This window comes from Uloborus diversus, chromosome 7, assembly GCF_026930045.1.
Source record: "Uloborus diversus isolate 005 chromosome 7, Udiv.v.3.1, whole genome shotgun sequence".
In the NCBI taxonomy this organism is placed as follows: domain Eukaryota; kingdom Metazoa; phylum Arthropoda; class Arachnida; order Araneae; family Uloboridae; genus Uloborus; species Uloborus diversus.
In genome coordinates, this window is record NC_072737.1 from 77,689,388 (window position 1) to 77,710,069 (window position 20,682).

Here is a 20,682-nt window from a genome sequence, read left to right on the forward strand (position 1 = left end):
AAATAAAACTACAGTATTCAAGATTTTGTCTTGTGTAGAGCACAAGACAAAAATTGAGCGTTTTAAGTGCTTGCTCATTAGAAAAATCTTTAGTGTTATGTTTAATAAACCCAGAACCTAATATGTGTTCAAAACAATGTTGTTAATATGTTGCGTAAAATCATGCTTAGTACTAAAAATGATACGCGTAGCAAACTCAGAACGCGATAAACACTGTTGGTCAGTTTTATAAGGATGCAAGAGTGGATGTACGACTGTAACTCAAAATACTGCATTTGCGAATTTTGAAATAAAGCTTATTCTACATGCACCTAAATTGTCATCATATTACGGATTTGGAGGAGAACGATTCTCAAATATTGGTATTTGGCTTCGGACAGTGTCATAGCTAGGGAGGTGGAGTAAGTAAAACCACGCTTCAGAGGTTTCAACTTTATAGATAATCATAATGCAGCATTAATTACTCACGTAAGGACTGTTTTTATCGAAAAACTCTTCCAGTGGGTAAGTAGCTAGTGGTTTCTGAAACACAGATTTAAACTTTGCTTTAATAAAATAAGCATCTACACAGAACTGATAACAAGAATTCTTAGTTTGTTACTTTATCTTCTTTTCCATGTTTTTGCAGATTATTTAGATCAATTTAAAATATGTATACGTTCTCTGGTCCGTAACAACCAATTTAATTTGAGGTGCGGGCCGTTGGATAAAAAACGGTTGTGCATCACCGCTTTAGTTCATCGTCAATTAGTGTTATTAAGAACATAACTCTTCCGAAACTCAGATAAACACATTATATTATTGTTCTGAACCAAAAAATATGTATAAATAAGCAAATCAAGAAAAAAAAGACTTTTCCGATAGTTTGACTTTTTACGATCGCCTGTATCCACCTGCCTTCATTTACGAGCATAATAACGGGAAGTTTCCCCGCCCCATAAATTACTCGGGCTGCATGATTTCCTAAAGCCGTTTCTCGTTGTCTTCGCAAACATATTGGGAGATATCAGCCAATCGCGCCAGGAGTAACGATGCCGAAAGAAATACTCGATTGGCTGAGCAGATATGCGTCCCCAGATAAAATAAATTTGCTTGTCGATTGGGATTGAATTTTAGTGGACAGTTTGAATGTGGTTCTTAGTCACTAAATGGATTCCCATGTTTTTACGAGATTTTGATTCCTTCGGGGAAGTATTTATAGATTTAGGAGTATTGCCTTCTTTTTACTTCTTTTTCAAGAAGATATATATTACCACGTTGTCGGCAGGGAGGTTTTCTGTTACAAAATAACAGGGCTTTTACTGATTTACGAAGATACGCGGGAAAAGACTAATCTAGTGGAAGATTTATGATTTGTAATCTGCTGTAAAGGCTTGTTTTTACTATGTATCTCACATATTGTTATCTTCGTTGTCAATAAAAATGTGTGAAAAGTTTCTGGTCGAGTAAGCATGTCTCTTATTTTATGAGTGTGGGTGAATCTTAAACTTTGGAAGGTTGTATTTAACTTGTAAGTTGCTCTTTTTCATAAAATATACCTTATCGTATTTTTCACAAAAGATTTTCTCTATTAAAAACACCAAATTGGCTCATTACCTACTAAGAAATGAAATCTAATGTAGCAAAAAACGTAAGTTTATAATGTGATGTAAAACGCTTATTTATTTGTGCTAGCCATTTGTTGTAAGTGTAACAAAAAAAAAAGAGAACCGCATCTCTTATTTCGTACATACCCTTTGGTACCTGAAAAAATGTAAAATAGTATAGAAATCTTTCAAATTTGCGGATAATTTTTTAAAGGATTAACTCTCACAGTGTTGGGTAAACAGTTTATCTACAATGAATAAAAAAAATTGCTTTCAACGAACAGGCTATCAAACAACCCGAAAGTTCAAAATTGGTGGGTTAAAAGTTTGGTTAAACAACATGACTTGAAAGTGTCAGCAATGTAGTTTCATCCTTTGTGCTAATAAAATGTCTTGTCAAAAATGTATGCGTCAGTGAAAGCTCAAAATTACTGGGTTAAAAAATTTGGTTGAACAACTTAATTCGAAAGTGTCAGCAATACAGTTCCACCCTCCGTGCTCATAAAATGTCTTGCCAATAATGTATTCGTCAGTCTAGATTACATTACAAGATTAATTATTATAAAAATCATTAAAAAACTTTACATAACTTCGGTTTTTTCTTCATGAACTATAAATATACAATTAAATATCAGACAAAGGAGTAACATACTGCAAATACAACATGACTTAAATTTTAGATGAATTAAATATAAATTTAATGAACTTCAACTAAGTCAAATTACTTCAATAGTTTTCCCCAGTAAACTTTCTTCTTCTGGTGATTTAAGAAATGCAACATGTATGCTGTTACACAGTTTATACAGTATATTCCTAAAACCGTTAGCGATGAAACTGCGTTCATTTATTACATGGGACATATTTACGACATTTCCATTGCTCAGATTATCCATGAGATTTGCTTGATAAAATATGAAGTCTGCCATTCTAGTCTTTGATGGATGATAAACTACATGATTACGAAAAGGAATCATTTATCCTTGAAATCGAATGTCCTGCTGCAGTCTGCTGACAATATTGTCAGGAAAATTGATTCATTACTCGTGTATATATATATATATATATATATATATATATATATATATATATATATATATATATATATATATATATATATATATATATATATATATATATATATATATATTAAAAAACATGTCTTAGAATTAACTAAAATACGCTGTTCTGTTACAGTCTTAATTATTGTAGTGCCGTATGAACAATCTTTTTATTTATTTATGTATTTATTTATTTATTTATTTTTTTTTTTGGTTTCAGATCTTAAAAAAATAAAAACCTAAATGATCTACAGCCAGGATGTTTCATCCTCGAGCATGGCTTCTTCTGATGATGGTAACATCGCCAATATATTCGGACATGATGCATTGTCCAACCTTGCCTGCAACAAGGACGTGTACATGCCAGGTGAAAACTCGTGGGCTAGACTTGAGCTGCGATATGGCGTCCAGAGAAGATTTAATGAAATCAGTGAATGCTGTGGCAGAAACGAAGAAAATTGTTTGGTACTTAAAATTCCGTAATGTGCAGTTAAATAATGTACCGCATAACTTCTTGGGAGATCTTCATGTCATTCATTTTATCGCTTTAAATTGTAACATATCAACCATTGAAGATAACGCGTTTATTGGGTTATCTGACGACCTTGAGTCGTTAGATTTAGGACAAAATAAACTGGAACGTGTTCCTACCGCAGCCCTAGAGAATCTTCAAAACCTTGCTTCTTTGAACCTTAACTACAACAGAATTGAAATATTGCACGCGGAAGCCTTCCGTGGTCTTATTTCTTTACTAAGACTATCACTGTTTGGAAATCGTATCAAATTCATAGACAATTTAGCCTTTGAAGGAATTGGAGGGAATTTAACGCAAGTAAACTTTGGAGACAATCGTCTGGCTTCAGTGCCTTCCAGGCCTCTGAAAAACTTGACAGTGCTACAGAGGCTGCATGTACATGAGAATAAAATATCGTCTATTATTGCTGAAGAGTTCCAAGGAATGGGTGAGAATCTTGATGTTTTAGAGCTTTCGAATAACCAATTGGAAGAGCTTCCAGAAAGAGCATTCTCGAACCTCAGACTGCTGAACTCCTTAGACTTAGAAAACAACAAGATCCATTTCATACATCCACGTGCTTTTGAAGGAATTGAAAGTAAGTTTTTTAATGGTCATTGATTGAGTTCAAATACTTGATGTAAATTGCTAAAAATTGCTACATTAATACGTGGAACTCCGTACTATCTTAACGGACTGACAGAATGGTTTCTTCAATTTTTGTCATTCGTATGTTTACAATTCAGTGTTTTTTTCTTTGTGAATTATTATTAACTAGTGGTACGATTTGTTAAAGAATATTGCTTTATCTGATGATCATTGCTGTCAGTATAATAAACACTAAACACACATTCTTCTCCACATCACCCCACCTCTTAGCGATGCTCCTTAGGTTACACTAAACTAGAGATGAAAACAATAGGAAAAAAAACGGAAAAAAGTGGAAAAAAGAAGGAGTTTATTTTCGCTCCGGAAAAATTGAAAAAATGAATTTTTTCAACTTTTCAGGAAGTTTTAGTTAAAACTTTCAGCAAAAAGTATTAGAATTTTTTCATACTTAAATTCTGATGCAATTTCCTCCCCCCCCCTTCTCCTTGTATGCTGTAATACCGTCCAATTTTGAGAAGGCAAGTTGTTGTATAGAGATACAACATACATATAGATAAAAAAAAACATTTAATACTTTCAGCAAAAAAAAAAAAAAAAAAACAATATTCTTAGTGAAGAATTTATATTACTTTTTCATAAAACAAACAAGAATAACTTTAAACACATAACTATGTTTCTGCTGACTGTCCAAACCAAAGGTACAGGGTGCGGCCGAAAAAACCCGAGCAAGCAATTTTTCATTTAACTTTATTAAAAACAAATAAATTAACAAACCACAAAAATAATAATATGAGAAGACCTTTAGCAATCAATAAATTAGTTTGTTTCAAACAGGCCGCTTTTTGAAGTAATACAGAGGTGACACTCCTTATTGAAATTTTCATTCAAGTTCTTCACGTCCTTTGATCAATCCTATTCCCTATAAAGCAATTGGTTTAAAGAGTCCAAACTTATGTGTAGTTTAAAGTAGACCTTTGACTCTAAAACAGGCCATACAGTGTAATAAATGGGATTGAGATCTAGCGAGTATAGCGTCCACTCTAAAGATATCATGTCAAAAACAATGCACGTACCACTTTTATGTTTTTAGCCGTATGAATTGGTGTGGAGTCAAGTCGAAATGTCCAGTCTACATTTCTGTGATAAAGTGCTCTTAGGTCCACATAAGTACAACAACTTCTAAAACGTCCTTCTGTACACTTTTTGATTCATTTTATGGCCCTCACCCACAAAAAACCAGAGATTTTTTGTCACTTGCGCTGATTATAGCACAGACAAAGCCTGACTTCGGATTTTGACATTGTTTAACATTTTATTCGGTGCTTGGAGTGTCTACAGACCAAATCCTATTGTTCTGGGAGTTGTGCGCTGGTTGAATGGTAAATCAGTGAAAGGTATCTATCCTCCATCGTGGAGTTGCGGCCCGTCTCAAACGTTTCTGGCATTATTAGAGTCATACAAATGCCTGAACTTCTTGGAGCTCGTAAAACTTCTGTTTGAGCTGTTTTTGCCCTTAGTCGCACCTATCGGTCGCAAATTCCCATCTTACGAACGACTTCTCTCGTGAAAAACCAAGGATTTCATTGAACTCAATTTTGGATGACCTGACGATTAACTGAAATGTTCACTGTTCGTTTTTGTGCACTTTCCGGAAATCGACTATCATTTCTAAGCCACTTGAAGCGGCGTATCTCATCAAACACTGTTTGCCAAGGCACAACAAGCAAACGAACCTTTGTTCTACTTAGTTAAACAACTTTAAAATAGCAGGTCGTTTGCTTGAAATTGTAAGAAAACTGAAAAACGATACATAAACTAGGATATTTATTGTAAATTATTTTCTAATAAAATCAGAGATACAAATAAGACACTCATTAAAATGAAATTACTTTACTTTCATTCGATGGTGCAATCTTTGTCCGAGGTTTTTTTTTTGCCGCACCCTGTATACTGCCGTGCTAAGCACAAAAGTGGAATCTGCAGTTGAGCTCAAGCTGAGACATTGTGTTTTTAAAGTTTGGCTCTTCCATATATTTGATTCAGATGTCGTTTTTTTTTAGAATTAAAAAATATATAGTTTTTAGGAAGTGCAGGTATGACTACTTTTACTACTGTGCTTAGCATGGCCGTATGAATAAACTGAAACTCCAGTTTAAGTTTTGGTTCAGCTTTAGAAACCGTTACGCAGTTTTGGTTTGGGTTTCTGTTGGAAAGAAAAATAAATAACCAATTTAGAGCGAATTTTGATTTGGATTTAGACTGGATTGGAAAAAATCAAAACTCAATGGCTTTCATTATCCGACAGTAAAATTACATTGTAAGGAAGGGAAACCATACTTATTTTTCTTTCAAACAATATCAATCTTGTTTGAAAGAGAAAAATTAGAATTATTATTTCAAGTTTGAAAGTCAATCTAAAATAGAAAATCCAATTGTTATGATTAGACACACCTTACCCAATATTAAAGTGTTATATATATTTTTTTCTTAATAATTAAACTTAACTTTATGTGTATTCCTGTCAACCAGAAAAGAAGATGTGTGAATTGCATTATTTTTAATGCTTAACGCTTCATATGTTCCAAGAAACACAACTATTAAAAAAACCCTATTTTTATTCATAAAAAGATCACATTTTTAATGTCTTCCAATATTTCCGAAAAAAAAAAAAAAAAAAAACAGGTAAAAACCGCTTTTATTTCCCACCACTTCAAAAATTTTCGGAAATTTTACATCTCTACACTGAACCCACACTTGTTTCATGTTGATTTGTGAATTGTGAAAAGCAGTGAAAAAAAATATTGAGGAAAATAAACTTTTCTTTTATTTTCGAAATGCATCCGAATAGGCTGAAAATAAGAAATATAGTATAATCCAAAAGGTAAAAGTGCGTACCTAACGAACAATGTACTTTTTGCTTGAAATATGTTTACGAAAAACAGCCCGAAATGTTCCTCTATAAAACGAAAGCGTTAGTTAATCGCTTAATAAACTACTCATTTTTGTTTTGTAGCATCAAAAGCTTCATACAAGTAACTATATTGCATAAATATTACTTGTAGGTAGAGTAAAACAAGACAGCATCCATACATGAAGAAAAAAAACTTTATAATTGGTGTAAGAAAAAAATGCAAAAAGAAACGATTCTCAATCATTGAAATACAATTTTTTTTAACGTAATTGCATTGGGAAAAGTGATAACTGGTCTAAGCTAAGCAATATTTTTTCTATGAAAGATGTTTATCTTTTTTGTTGCTACGGCTGCGGTAGAGCTTTTAATGTGAATTTAAATTAAAAAAAATTTTTGGCACTGTTTATCATCTATATAAAAAATATAGAAAGTAAGTTTTGGGAAACAGACATTGTAGTTTGTATACAGAGTGTATTCACAGTATCTCATCTTACCGTGGAGGTGGCTCAAAGTTAGCCTGACGAAAAACTATAAGGCCTTACTTTTAATCCTTTTACTATATACTACTAAAAAAGCTGTTGCAGATACCGAGAAATTTCCCGTACATGGAAAATAAAACGCCTTATAAATGAATGAAATGTTACGTGCTTTAACAGATTAATAGGATTTCAACAACTCAAGGGGCATTTCGAAATAGCTCACTAATAGTAACTTTAGATTTATTACATTCTAAAATTTGCAAACTTTTTTCCAGAACTAAATAGTAGAAAATGTTTTTTTTTTTTTCGAATCTCTCCAGAAGATTGCATCACTGGAATATTTTAGTTTTTTTGTTTAAATTAAAAAATACTAAAAAAAATGAAGTGGCGTCAAGTTAACTGGAGTAGCTCAAAAATATGCTGAATTACTGTAACGAAAGTTATACTACTTTTATTGTTGGTAATGTTAAGGCCTGGAAAAGATTCTTAATAACAGATTTTAAATAACAACTCCAGTATTGTGTTGATTGAAATACACATTTTGAGTATTTCACTTCTACTTACCTAGACCCAACTATCTAAAAGTTCAGAAATCTGCTTATAATATCTTAACATAAACTATACTTTTTAAACCAGATGTAATTATATATTTTTATAAAACCATTTATCTTTAAGGTTAATGTATATGATCACATAATACGAAGTAGTACTTGATGACAGTGACTTTTTCTGCATAGATTCACTAGAGTGGTTAAAACTTGGTGGAAATGAACTTGACACTGTTCCTTCAACGGCTCTTCGAAGATTAGAAAAACTCAGGCAGCTTGATCTGAGACAGAATCGAATTACCAAAGTAAATGAAGATGATTTTAAGAGTTATGGAAGGAACTTGAAATTCATATATTTGCAGAAAAATCAGTAAGTCATGCCATTCAACGTTTTTTTAAACTTGTTTTTGCTCTAAAAATATACTCTTTTGCGTTGTTCATTTTAACGAAAGAATTGAATTTTTAAAACTCCAAAATGAGGTGTTTCGCTCTTATTTAAAAACTGTTCGTTCAAATGGAAATATGTTTATTTAAAATGAGCTGTAAATTCTATATAATATAACCATATTATCAAATAAGATGTTATCGGATTTTTACATTTTTCCAACATGTACCTTTGTAATTAAAAAAAAAAACCTTTTGATTTATTTAGTTTTCATTTAAATGTTGACAACATATTTTACTTATGTACAATATTTTATGGTCCTTAATAAAAGAGAATTAGTTAAAAAGAAAATTGGAAAAGTGAAATCTGAATCAAACATGTGGAGGAGTAAAACTTTAATCAGCAGTTGTTCATTTTGGGCTCAGCTGAAGATACGTTTCTTGTCCTTAGCACAGCAGTATACAGCATGATTTAGAACAAAAAAGTCAATGTAAGCCTATCTAGGATCTCAGCTTTAAACGCGTTTTATAAGAAACTTTAAAAAGTCCACTTACATCCCTTTGATTCTCCCTGCCTCACATTGTCCTAAGCATTGATTTCGTGCCTTGTAATTTTAGCCACTCGTAAAAGCAACATAAATGAAAATCAAGATATAACGTTGTTTAGCTCGGCATTAAATTTTAGAAAAAATCTTTTGTAGGTACTATTTTGTCATGTTCTAATGATTTTAAGGTTGAGTTCCGTTTTAATGCAATTTAATTTTATGCATCTATTTCAGGTTGCACACCATTGAGGTGAATGCCTTCGCTGTTTTGGATTCTTTAGAATGGCTTTATCTGCAGTCTAATCAGCTGAAACTTGCACCTTATGAAACATTTAGATCCGTTCTGGACACTCTACAAATCATGGACCTTCATGGTAGGAATAAGTGCATTTAAAATTATGTGACATAATTCAATTGGTAAATCACATTTTTTTTTAAATTAACAAATAATGCGGAAAGAATTAAAAAAAATATGTAAAGGAAAATAAGCAAATAGATAGAATTAACTCAACAGGACTATAAAATAAAGGTAATAAAATACTAGTATCAGTCACAGGAGGTAATGAAATGAAATAAATATATGGGTGCATAAAAAACATGCTTATTATACTAGCAAAACATACGTCTTGACCGCGGCCCTTGTCTAGTGATCAGAGACGGTTGACTGCAATGCGAAGGTCCCGGGTTCGAATGAATGGTTGCCTGCCCTACAAACGGTTCCTTATGGCATGTGTGTGGTATGAAAGTAAGACTTCACACCAAATTCCGGTATAGTTCGAAAAGTGAAGCAGCGCACCCCAAATTGCCAGCTTAGCTGGCCATTGATAAGACATGAAATGGAGTGAAAGAAAGATCCCAAGCCACGTGATAGAGTTTAACGAAAAGCATTGGAAGAAATCAGGTCTCGTTCCCTAGTTTCACGCAAAACGTGTCAACCATTTGTTGTTGTTGAGTCAAGTTACTTGAGCTCTTTGTCCAATTTTGTGCTTAGCCAATGATTGGACCTGCTCAATCCATTAAGTAATTTCTGCGTTCTAAGTAGCTGGCACATGACAACAACAATAACAACATATGTCTCGACAGAAACAGGTGCATTTAATTAGTGTCTGCATTTTTAGATAAGAAAACATCATAAGCTTTTCGTATAATCTCTTAAGTTTGAAAGATGGAAAGTCCCATAAAGTCCCTCCCAAGTTTGGGAAAATCCCATATTTAGCCAATCCTGTTTTAACCAAATTTTCTTTTAACACATTACCAGAGTAGGACCACAAAAGCAAAAAGAATGGTTTGTTACATTTGACAACAACACAGTTCTCTGAAAAAACATTCTTGAAATATATTTGTTGAAGAAATGACAATTTTATTATATATTATTCTAATGTCTTTTCAGTAATTTAGACAAATTCAATTATTAAAATGAAACATGTTTTTTTTTTTCGTTTGCAGTTATATTTCCAATTTTCCAATTATTTTAACTAGACTAAAAGCCTCTTATTGTTCCCAACATTTTTAATTTAGTACAAATGTAGTTTGATTTTAAATATTGATGATTCTTAATTATAACCATATGTAACATTTATTAAATCCAGCCACCTTCGGAGGTTAGGTGGTTTACCTACAGCGCAGTTTGTTTTAGGCCATTCACATCTTTTAAGTCAAGATTGCCGCCTTCATTGGCTTTTTTTAATAGATTTTACGGTGGCATTCCTGAAGTCTTCCTCTCCTCTTCATAAGTACGCCTAAAATATGTGGTGCTGTCATCTATCGACGCCAAGTCGGACTCATCCACAATTGCGGAGCACAAACAATAAGAAGTCGTTGAATTCTGTCTGAATTATTTCTCGCAATAGCGAAACAGGCTTTGGTCTTTCAAGTAGTATTGTCAGCAAGAACATGCAAGTACGAAATCCTTATATATTATTTCTGTAGCCTGTTTTTGGTTTCTACGACAGATTTTCCTCAATTCTTGATCGATTTCTTTGATTTACGCCTTATTTTAAAGCTTATGGTGCTGGCTACTGACGAAAAATAGACCCACGGTCTAAAAATTGTTTTTTTCAGCCGAAAACCCTGTTTTAAAGAACCAGAATGAGATTTTCGGTTAAACTTATAACTTTAATTTGCGCTACGACCGACAGAGCTGAATAGCTTGATCGGCAGAGCGTTCTCTTCGTAACCAGGAGAATGCGCGTTCGGGCCCACGTCCGGACAATCTGCAACAAAAAATTAGAGCAATATCGCGCATTACATTAACACTTAATTAAGTGAATAACGACTATGAAGGAATAGAATAAATGAGAAGGAAACGCTCCTTGCTGATATGAAAACTTGAAGTGACTTTGTGCTAAATTACTTCGGAATTGTACGTTTTTTTTTTTTTTTTAAGCTTTGACTCTGGTAAGAAAATTAAAGCATAATGTAAGCGAAACTATAAGTAACAGGTTTAAGATTTCAGACTACAATAGAATTGTTTTTTGTTCAGAAAAAAAAAATAATAAATCGTATATTAAAATATATATTCTTCTAATGAGTTTTTGACTCTTTGTACAAATAAAAAAATTACTACCTCAATTTGAAGGGTAAAATATATATTTTTTCTTCTTTTTGCAAAAAAACAAATAGCTTATCACATTTTTACTACATTCGAAAAGCTACGCTTAAAAAAAGAGCATAGTTCAATTTATTTTGTATTTTAACCGTTCTGTTAAATGATGAACACGTGCTGCCATCTAAGTCATAACGGTTCAAGCAGCATGCGGTAACAAATTGTAAAAATTTTCAAGAATAAAAAAAATGTTTCTTCAATATCTTATCTTATATATTATTCCCTTCTCATTTTAAAACTTATCAGGCTGGGTAATGAAGAAAAATAGACTTACGGTCAAAAAATCAAGTTTTCGAAAACGTCCCTTGCTGTTTCAAAACCTTGATGCTGCCTGTAGTTCTTATGCATTTTTTAAAAGCAAAGTTCTAATGCAGTTTTCCATTTTTTACGTCGCTTTCAGCAAAAAAAAAAAAAAAAGCCCGTGTGTGTGTTCATATTTTAATAAAGCTTAAAAGCACTGGACTTAGTTGTTCGGTTAAATTGATAAGTTTTTTTCGATAGAGCGTTCGGCTATAAACTATTCGAACTTCGGGCAAGTTTGGTCTGTACGAAAGAATATCAAATTTATATTAGTATTACGCATTACATGTACTCATAACATACAAACGTAATAAAATAAATGCAGTGGGATTGCTACTTGGTGTTTCGACTCCTTTATGCAGGCTACAGTTATCATTCGGATAAGTTGACTGTTAATCGAAGAGTGTTCTTCCTTTTTTTAAGCTTTGACTACATCCAGACCACTCAGCATAATGTAAGCATAAAAAAGTATTAGATTTACCAAAAGGAAATCCTTTTTGTGCAGAAAAACATTTTTATTGTATGCTGAAATGTAGATGTTTCTAATAGCACTGATCGACCTTTTGTACAAATGAAAAAATACAACGCCAAATTAAAACTACGAGTTTCACCCAGTAAACCTTTAATTTTTTATTCGCGCGAATACGATATAAAGCATTAAAATTATTATCAACTTCATTAGCAAGAAATCATTTTCTACTCCTCTGCTTTCTGCTGAAAAAAAAAAAATACATTTTGTCTACGTTCGAAAAATTACACTTAAAAAACGGACTCAGTTCAACTGGCTTTGGTTTTGAATTTTAAGTGTTCGATTAAAAGAGAAACATGTGCGGGCATTTAAGCCGTAACTGTTAAAGCAACCTTCTATGTGAAATAGTTCAATATTCAAAGATAAAAACACTTATTTTCAATCTAATTTATTACTTCTCTAGAATGTTTGTTTCAATCGCTACGTGAGATCTTCGTCATTCTTTAATCAAATTCCATGCTTTTCGAATAATTTTAAATCGTATCATGCTGGTTAATGACAAAACATAGAAGCATGATCTTATTATTATTATTATTATTATTATTTTTGGCAAAAAGCTTTTTTGCTGTTTTTTACTACGCATTCCTTCAATGAATAGCTTTCGAAAAGGAAGGCGCAATTGCTAGGTTTGTTGGGGTGTCGGGCTGTTACTCCGAATGGCGCCAATTCGAATCCGTGCCAATAAATATCTCTTCAATATTTCTTTTTTTTCCCGTCAGATGCTCACATGGGCAGGACTCTGTTTGCCACAACCTGTTTTTTTACATGCACAATTATTGCTTTTTCGCGAGTCACTACTCAGCCACACTTTTAATGATATTTATGTTTGAATTGAAAATATGTACGACCAAAAGGTGAGCGATGATCAAATTATCACAACGTTGTAGTTAACGAGGTTTTGTTACTGATGTCTTTAAATTACATGCCTTCTCTTCTGCGCTTACTTTTTTTCGGTTCTTCTTCATAATATTCTTCCTTTAAAAATTCTTAAAGAGCGAAATACCTTATGAAACGATTCGAAGAACAGTGCGGAGTTCCGCACGGGTCGACTAGTATTGCATTAATAAAAGAAAAATATTTACCATTAGTAAGAAATACACCTGTCTACAACTGGATGTTTGATAGATCTCTCACTGACGTTACAAGAAAGACTGACACTAAAGTTTGACATAAATGTTAAGGCATAAAATTGCTATCTAATTTACTAATAAGATCACAATATCTGGAATAAATCTACTAAGAATATGATCAAGATGAAAATAGATGATTTTCGTGATTGACAACCAGAAAATAAATCTTTATGTTGAAATGGTGGCTTGTTAACGGGATATATGATTGTCATGCTTTTACGATGGGTGTCAGAACTTTGTAGATTACAAAATATAATATTATTGCAATTATCAGAAATTATAAATTAAAACACAACACATTAACTAATACTTTGCATTACAGCAAAACCATTTTTTTTATAACAAAACCAATTGGCTTCTGAATTAATTGGAAGTTCCTTAGATTTGGAGATTCAATATTTCTATCTTAATAGCATACTAGCAATATTACAGTTGTCCTTTAAATTATACAACTCAATGTAAAAATTAATAGAACCTAAGATTTGTGGGAAAAATTAGAAATAGCGTTTTCTCAAAAGTAATTTCATTAGTAAAAATAAATGTTGACAGCTATTGCTTAGAAAATGCTTACCTCCTACACATATTTTCATGCTGACAAATTTCTCAAAAACTTCTGCAAAAAATATAAACTTTAAGAAATAATTATGTTAAACCTTTTGCGTAAAAGAAAAAAAAACATCGAGAAATTTTTTTTATGCAAATTAAAGATGTAATTAAGTATTGTCTAGAGTTATTCTTAGTTCTTCATACAAATTGATATAACTCCATTTTTGAAGGGTAAAAAATAAAGCAAGAGAAAAAAAGTATTTTACACGCCTCGTATTACTTTAATTAGAGATATGCTAATGAACTTTCAACCAGTATTCTGTTTATGTTCCCTTTTATACCCATACATGAAAAGGAGCAATGGTAAAAATTTACATAATTGGTTTATTTTTAAATTAATCGAATTATACAGAAAACCACTTCACGCTACAACAACTGCTTTCGATGTAAAAGGATTTGTTAATTGTTACGTAAAATGTTACACATCCTTTTGTGAATATTCTGAAATTTTATTATGATCTAGATTGCTAATTATTCATTTTTTTCCAAAAAGATTTCATATTAAATATTTTTTTTGTCAAAAACTACTAAATATAATGCTAAATATTTTTGTCAAAAAAATTAAATATAAAAGTAATGAAAAAGTATTCTTTTTAAAGTGGTTATTAGCTGAGCATTTACTATATCAATGTTTTTTGAATCCTTCAACAACAAAAGGTTTTTAAAGCGGTTTTTTTCTTGCAAATATAGTATTTTTTGAAGCGATTATGATATTTTTCAAGTGAATTTAAGTACTCAAAAGCAGTACAGAGAATCAGAATATACAAGTAACTTATGATTATTTAGAAGAATTTTGACTAATTGACGATGTCTTATTTCTTTGGAAATTATTTTGTACTTTTACATACACCCTTGTTCAAATTAATTGTAGCTAATTAGAAGAATTGAGAAAACTAAGAAAATAAGGTATTTTATTTAAATTTTTACGAAATGGAGTGTTTTTAGTACATAATATGAACTTCACGACTCTTTTTAACATTTGGACACGATTCGGCAGGAAATTCAGCATCTTTTACAATTATTTATAATATTTTTGTCCTCGTACCAGACCTGAATGAGCACAGTGATTAGCGTCCCCACAGTTTAACAGCCCTTATGCAATAAGCGATTCTTGCATTGAGCCCAAAGATTCTCGATTGGGTGGATATCAGGGAGTTCACAGGCCATTGACCCATTGGCCAAGCCCATTGTCTCAATTCGGTTCTCAGACATGAATTTCTTCACCATTTTGGACGCATGGCAAGCGGCTAAATTCTGCTGGAAAATACCCATTCCACCTGGGTTTCGTTTTTCAATTCTGGTAAAACTTTTTCCACATAATAGTTATATATTGCTCAAAATGCATTCTATCCTCAACAGCCTGGAAAAGACAAACCCATTGAAACCGAAACCACCTCAAAACTTCTTCTTTACCAATTTTTAAATTGGTTTATGTGATAATCTCGTATTCTTTCGTCTGGAAATCTCCACACGTGTTGAGTTCGTTGGTCTTGGACAATGAAATGACTTTCGTCGCTAAATAGTACTTTCCTCCCTATTTTCAGTAGTCCCATTTTAATTTTAACGCCCACAAATAGCGCTTTTTCTTCACTCGGTTACGTCAGAAGCTGTATCTTCATCGGCCAATAGGCTGGCCGGTCGGCTGCAATAGGGCTTCTTCTAATAGTAGGTGAGCTAATATTTATTCCACGCTCTTTTAAATATATATAAAGTGCTGGACTAGTCTTCCGAGGGTCTTTCTCACTTTGCATAAGAAGAAAAAAGGTTTTGTTTTCAATTTTCGGCCACATTTCCCTCTCTGCTTTATGGACCATGTTCCTCTATTTTGTTTCATAATAGCCAACTGTCTTTAGAATCTCTATATAAGTCTTTGGCCTATGTTCGAAAAGATTAACAATGTTTGTACGCTTTCGCGGTGTCGCATCTTTCGCTGACGACAACAATCGCAACTGTCGTGATCATAGCTGCAGCGTTTATTCCTGCACAAGCACTCTCAGAAACCCTTTCATTCATGAAACTTGATGATAGGTAAAGGATTAATTCATCCATTCCTATTTTTACAAATTTTTATATTATTTGTGCAGAACACTAGGAATTATTTTAAATTTAATGAAAAAAAATGCTTTGTTTCAATTAATTTCTATAAGGGTGTAAGTGCTTTTATTTTTGTTTCGTGCGGAAAAACAATGTTTTTTTATTCCAAAAGTAAAAACTATGCTGTTGACACTTGACATCAATAATATTAAATAAAAAATGAAGGTAGCGAGTAGAGATTCCGCGGAAGGGGAGACTGTGTACAAGAACTTTGGGGATAAAGTACTGTAAAAACCATGTAGTTTTTTAAACCATGGATTTGAGCAGAACTGTCTGGGTTTTTTCTGAACGTATGTTAAGTCGATTGGTTTTTCAGATGACTAGATTCTGTAAGCTCTTAATGTTTGGAGAAATTAGATGTGGTATACTTGTGTATAGTATGATTATATCCCGTAACAAATTCAGGGAAAGGTATATACAGTACTGGACAAAAATATTACAATTTTAAGAAGTCTAACATCTTTTCAGGAATGAGACCCTTCCCTCCTTTTTTTCAGTTTAACAAAAAAATTTTGTGTCAAACTGTTAAATTATTTTTAAGACAAGGTATGAATAAGTTATTGAATAAAGTATAGTTTTTTATTTCATTAAAAAATGTTGAATTTACCACGAATTGGAATCCATTTCGGATCCCTCTTCTTGTAAAGTAATATTAAAATATAACTTCAAGTTTCTCTAAGCAAAAAAAAAAATAAAAAATAAAATAAATAAATAAAATAAAATAAAAATAAAAATAAATAAATAAAAAATAAAAATAAATAAATAAATAAAATAATTTGAACTTTGACATCTTGAATTCAAATTATGTTTTTCGCAATCACGAGTGTGTGTGTATGTAGGCGTGTGTGTTTGTGTATATGTGGGGGGAGGTATGTTTGTGTAAAGGGGGGTATGTGTATGTGTGAGTAGTTGTGTGTATGTGTAGGTGTGTGTGTATATTTGAAGGTGTATGTATGTATGTATGTATGCGTGTGTGTGGGTGTATGTGTAAGTGTAGGCAAGTAAGTGACGCAACCTGGAGACGGTTTTCGCTAGAGAAGCAGCATCGTGAGGCGGCCGGCCGACGGTGGTGCTGCAGAGGGAGGCGGGGGGGGGGGAATAAAATCATAGGGCATCAAAACAGTCAAGTGAGAACAATAAGCAATCGTGATTGCTCAAAAAATAAGAAAATGCAACTAAACAGAAAAACTATGTTCTGGCTCGCTTCTCGTTTGATTTCAGTAGCCGCTCTTTTAGGCATGGAATTCACAAGGTTTTGCAACATTTCTTTCGGTATTTCATGGTACCAAACTTCCCTTTTTGTTTCCTTAAACTAAGTTTTTACATTTGCACTAACAAAAAATCAGTTTAAATTCAGAAATAAAACTTTCGGCGGCTTATCTTGCAAAAATGATAGATTTCTCAAACTTGCAATACTTTTGATCAGTTGTGTAAATGTAAAATCTTACATTTGTACATAATAAGTTTAATTACGCCATTTCAGGTACTTTTAATAATTAAATAACAAGGTGAACATTCTATGTTTTAAGAACTATCTTTTAAAACAGTGGTTCTAAACCTTTTTGCACCCATGACCCTCTCTAGAAGCTGACCGATACCTATCGCCTCTCCCTTTTCTTCCTTGAAAAAACCATAAGTGATCGCTGGTGAATATCTATATTATTAGAAATATAAATACCCAATTTTAATTTGAAGTAAATCGTAAGTAATATACAGCAAATTTATCCAATCACTTTTTAGCTAAAATAAATAGGAAAGCAGCTTTTCCTACACTTTTTAAAATTTCTTTTACAAAATGAACTGATAGGTATTTGTCAAAAAATGCTTAACTACAATCATTAATGTACTTAAAAAAAATAAATAAAAATAAATTTTTTGTGAATAATTTTCTTCCTTAAATTTGAGTCTGCGGGAACTAAAATGTAACTGTGATTAATATTTTTTGTGTCTAAATGCTTAATTTATTTAAAGACAATAAATAAATAAAAGCAGCTTTTTCTACCTTTTTTAAAATTTCTTTTACAAAATGTGCTGATAGGTATTTGAAGAGAAATACTCAACTACAATCATTGATGTACCTTTAAAAAACAAAAAGTACATTTTTCATAAAATTATTTTCTTCCTTAAATTTGAGTCTTGCGGGAACAGAATTTACCGTAAAGTGGGGCTACTTGAGCCTCTAGGGGCTACTTGAACCCATGAGGAAAAATGTATTTAAACTCCGTCCTGGTCCAATATAACTCAATATATAGACTTAAAATCCCTTCTCCGTGACAGGTTGAACAAAGTTTCTGCTATTCTCACCTTTTTCTGATTGAGGTTATGATTGCAAGTTGTTTTTTGTGCCTGCAAACTTTCAGATGGAAGTTCATTGAAACATCTGATATCATCAAGTTCAAGATAGTTGTATCCCTTGAAGTAGGAAATAATGCGGATTATTAAGAGGAAAAAATACAATTGTGCCCAGATTTAACTAAGTCCAGAGAAATGTCTTAGAGAATGGCATCAGCTCGTTTTGACTTAAGTACATCAACTCTAAAAAGGAAATTAAAAGATCTTTCACAAAACAAACCTGGGCATCCTGTACTAATTAGTAGCTAAGTAGAGCAGGTATTAAATAATATCAGAGAAAAAAAATCCACCCAAGCCATTAAATTAAGGGGTTTTCATTCCTAGTAATGTTTAAATAATGAGCATTTCGATTAGTTTTAGCTGTAGTTAGATTATGTTTCTATTTGAGAAATTATGTTTGCCTAAAAATAATGTTTTTATGTATACGTTGATTTTATATTAATTTATATAAATAATTTGCAATTTATATAAAAAGTTTGCTCATTAGAATGTACGTTTTGAGTTTATTTTTCAAAATCATTGGTAGTTCTTGATACCACCACCTATTTTATAGCTTTTTCTAATGGATTTGCTGAGTGAGACCAAGTAGCCCCAGCGCTGGGCAACTTGAACCCAGTTTTTAAAAATAGAAAAAAATATATAAATTGTTGTTTAAAAAAGGTTTTAGGTGGTAGCAGACCGTCTTACAAGTGGTAAAATAAGTTTACCAGTTCACATTATGGGTTTAACAAAGCATTCAGTGTCAAATTCGCAAAAAGTATGAAATTTTGGGTCCAAGTATCCCCACTTTACGGTACTGACACAATTGAAATTAAAAAAAAAAAAGAAAAGTAGAAAATTTATAAATTTGGATGCCGTTGAACTTCAACTTGTTCCTTTTTGAAATTTGTGATTATTTGTATTCTGAATAATCGGTTTTGTACACGTTTTCAATTTCAATATTTGATCTATTTTTGTCACAATCATTTTCTCTTTTAATTAACCATCGCCCTCCTATCAACTCTCAAGAACTTATCGCTTCCTTACGGAGCTAAACCAACCCTTTGAGGGCAACAGCTCCTAGGTTGGGAACCATTGTTAAAACCTGATGCCTTAATCTGCTGTGCACATTTCTCGCTATAAAGAGTAAAATGCGTAAATTTTAAAAGTACAACAAAGATTCTATTTCCTCCCATTTATGCAAATTATGTCATATTTTTTTGTAGATTATGCATCGTAGGTAGATGAAAAATATGCGTTGATAGCATGCAGAATGTAAATTAAAAACTGATTTTGAAATATTTGTTAAACTTACAGATCCAATACGAGCTGCTTCCACATATAAGGCAGTGAGATGTAAAGGGCTACAATTGGCAAAATTAATAGAGTAAAGATAACCAGTACAAATAAAAGGAGAAAATCTCCTCTGCCTTGGGGAAAGATATACTAATAGTAGCCCTGGTAGGTGCTGCCGTACAGAATGATTTAGGAAACCAAATTTAATGAAAGCCTGCCTAGGACGCTATGTTTAAAATCGTTTTGCTAAAAACTTGAAAATGTCCACTTACATCCATTTGTTTCTCACTGCCTCATATATAAACTTCTATAAATTTTTTAAATAAAAACTGTAAGATTATTTGCAAAAAAAAAAGTAAAACAATGAACACTTATTTTGCATATTGATCTGTTTCAGAAAATCCGTTTCATTGCGACTGCCGACTGGCCTGGTTCCGGGACTGGATGAAAGATAAGAAGTCTACAGCAGTCAATATGCCGCGGGAAACTCGCTGCAATTCACCTCCAGAGTTGCGAGGGAAATCCATATCCTATATCACTAGCGAGGATCTGGGATGCATTTCCAGTGGAAGTATTTCCTACTTGAACGCAATATGCATTCTCCTCCTTGGTCTCATCCACCTGATAACAAAGCTCTCCACGTGAAAGAGAAGACTCATTGTTAGACTTCTAAGACAAGCAAGCCTAAGGACATGCTCTTCTGTGTTGACAGTTGTCTTGCGTATTTTCGTACAGTATTGACTTCTAAGGCTATATCGATATATTCAACCTGTATTACAAAGTAGTTTGCTTTTCCATTTCAAAGAAATTCACCACACAATCGCGATTTCATGTGTGTTTGATATGGTACTTTGAATATTTTTTTTTCTCGTGTATATCTTTTTTTGATTTGATGGCAACAGAGTCTGGTCATAGCAACTATGAAGACGTAGCTTTCTTCTTCACTGCGTTATGGTATCAAATGACTTTTAATTTCTCTGTGTTTTATATTTTTATGTGTATTAAGGAACTGCATCGTTGTAAAAACATTGCTTACGAATGGAAGGTCTGTAATACACGAACGCCTTCGAAGTTTAAGGTCATATTAATTGGAAACTATTGGAATGTGATCCATGAAATTTACGCGATCAAAAGCAACTTATTCGTTAATCAGTTTG

At 32.4% G+C, this 20,682-nt stretch overlaps 1 protein-coding gene across 1 annotated transcript; it reads left to right on the forward strand.

The window, feature by feature from the left end:
- The first annotated feature begins 2,903 nt into the window (after window positions 1-2,903).
- LOC129226753 (leucine-rich repeat-containing protein 70-like) lies at window positions 2,904-20,170 on the forward strand. Its single transcript, XM_054861383.1, has 4 exons — window positions 2,904-3,756; window positions 7,895-8,075; window positions 8,869-9,008; window positions 19,923-20,170. Exons 1-4 carry the CDS (start codon window positions 2,904-2,906, stop codon window positions 20,168-20,170), a joined length of 1,422 nt encoding a protein of 473 aa, XP_054717358.1.
- The last annotated feature ends 512 nt before the right edge of the window (window positions 20,171-20,682 follow it).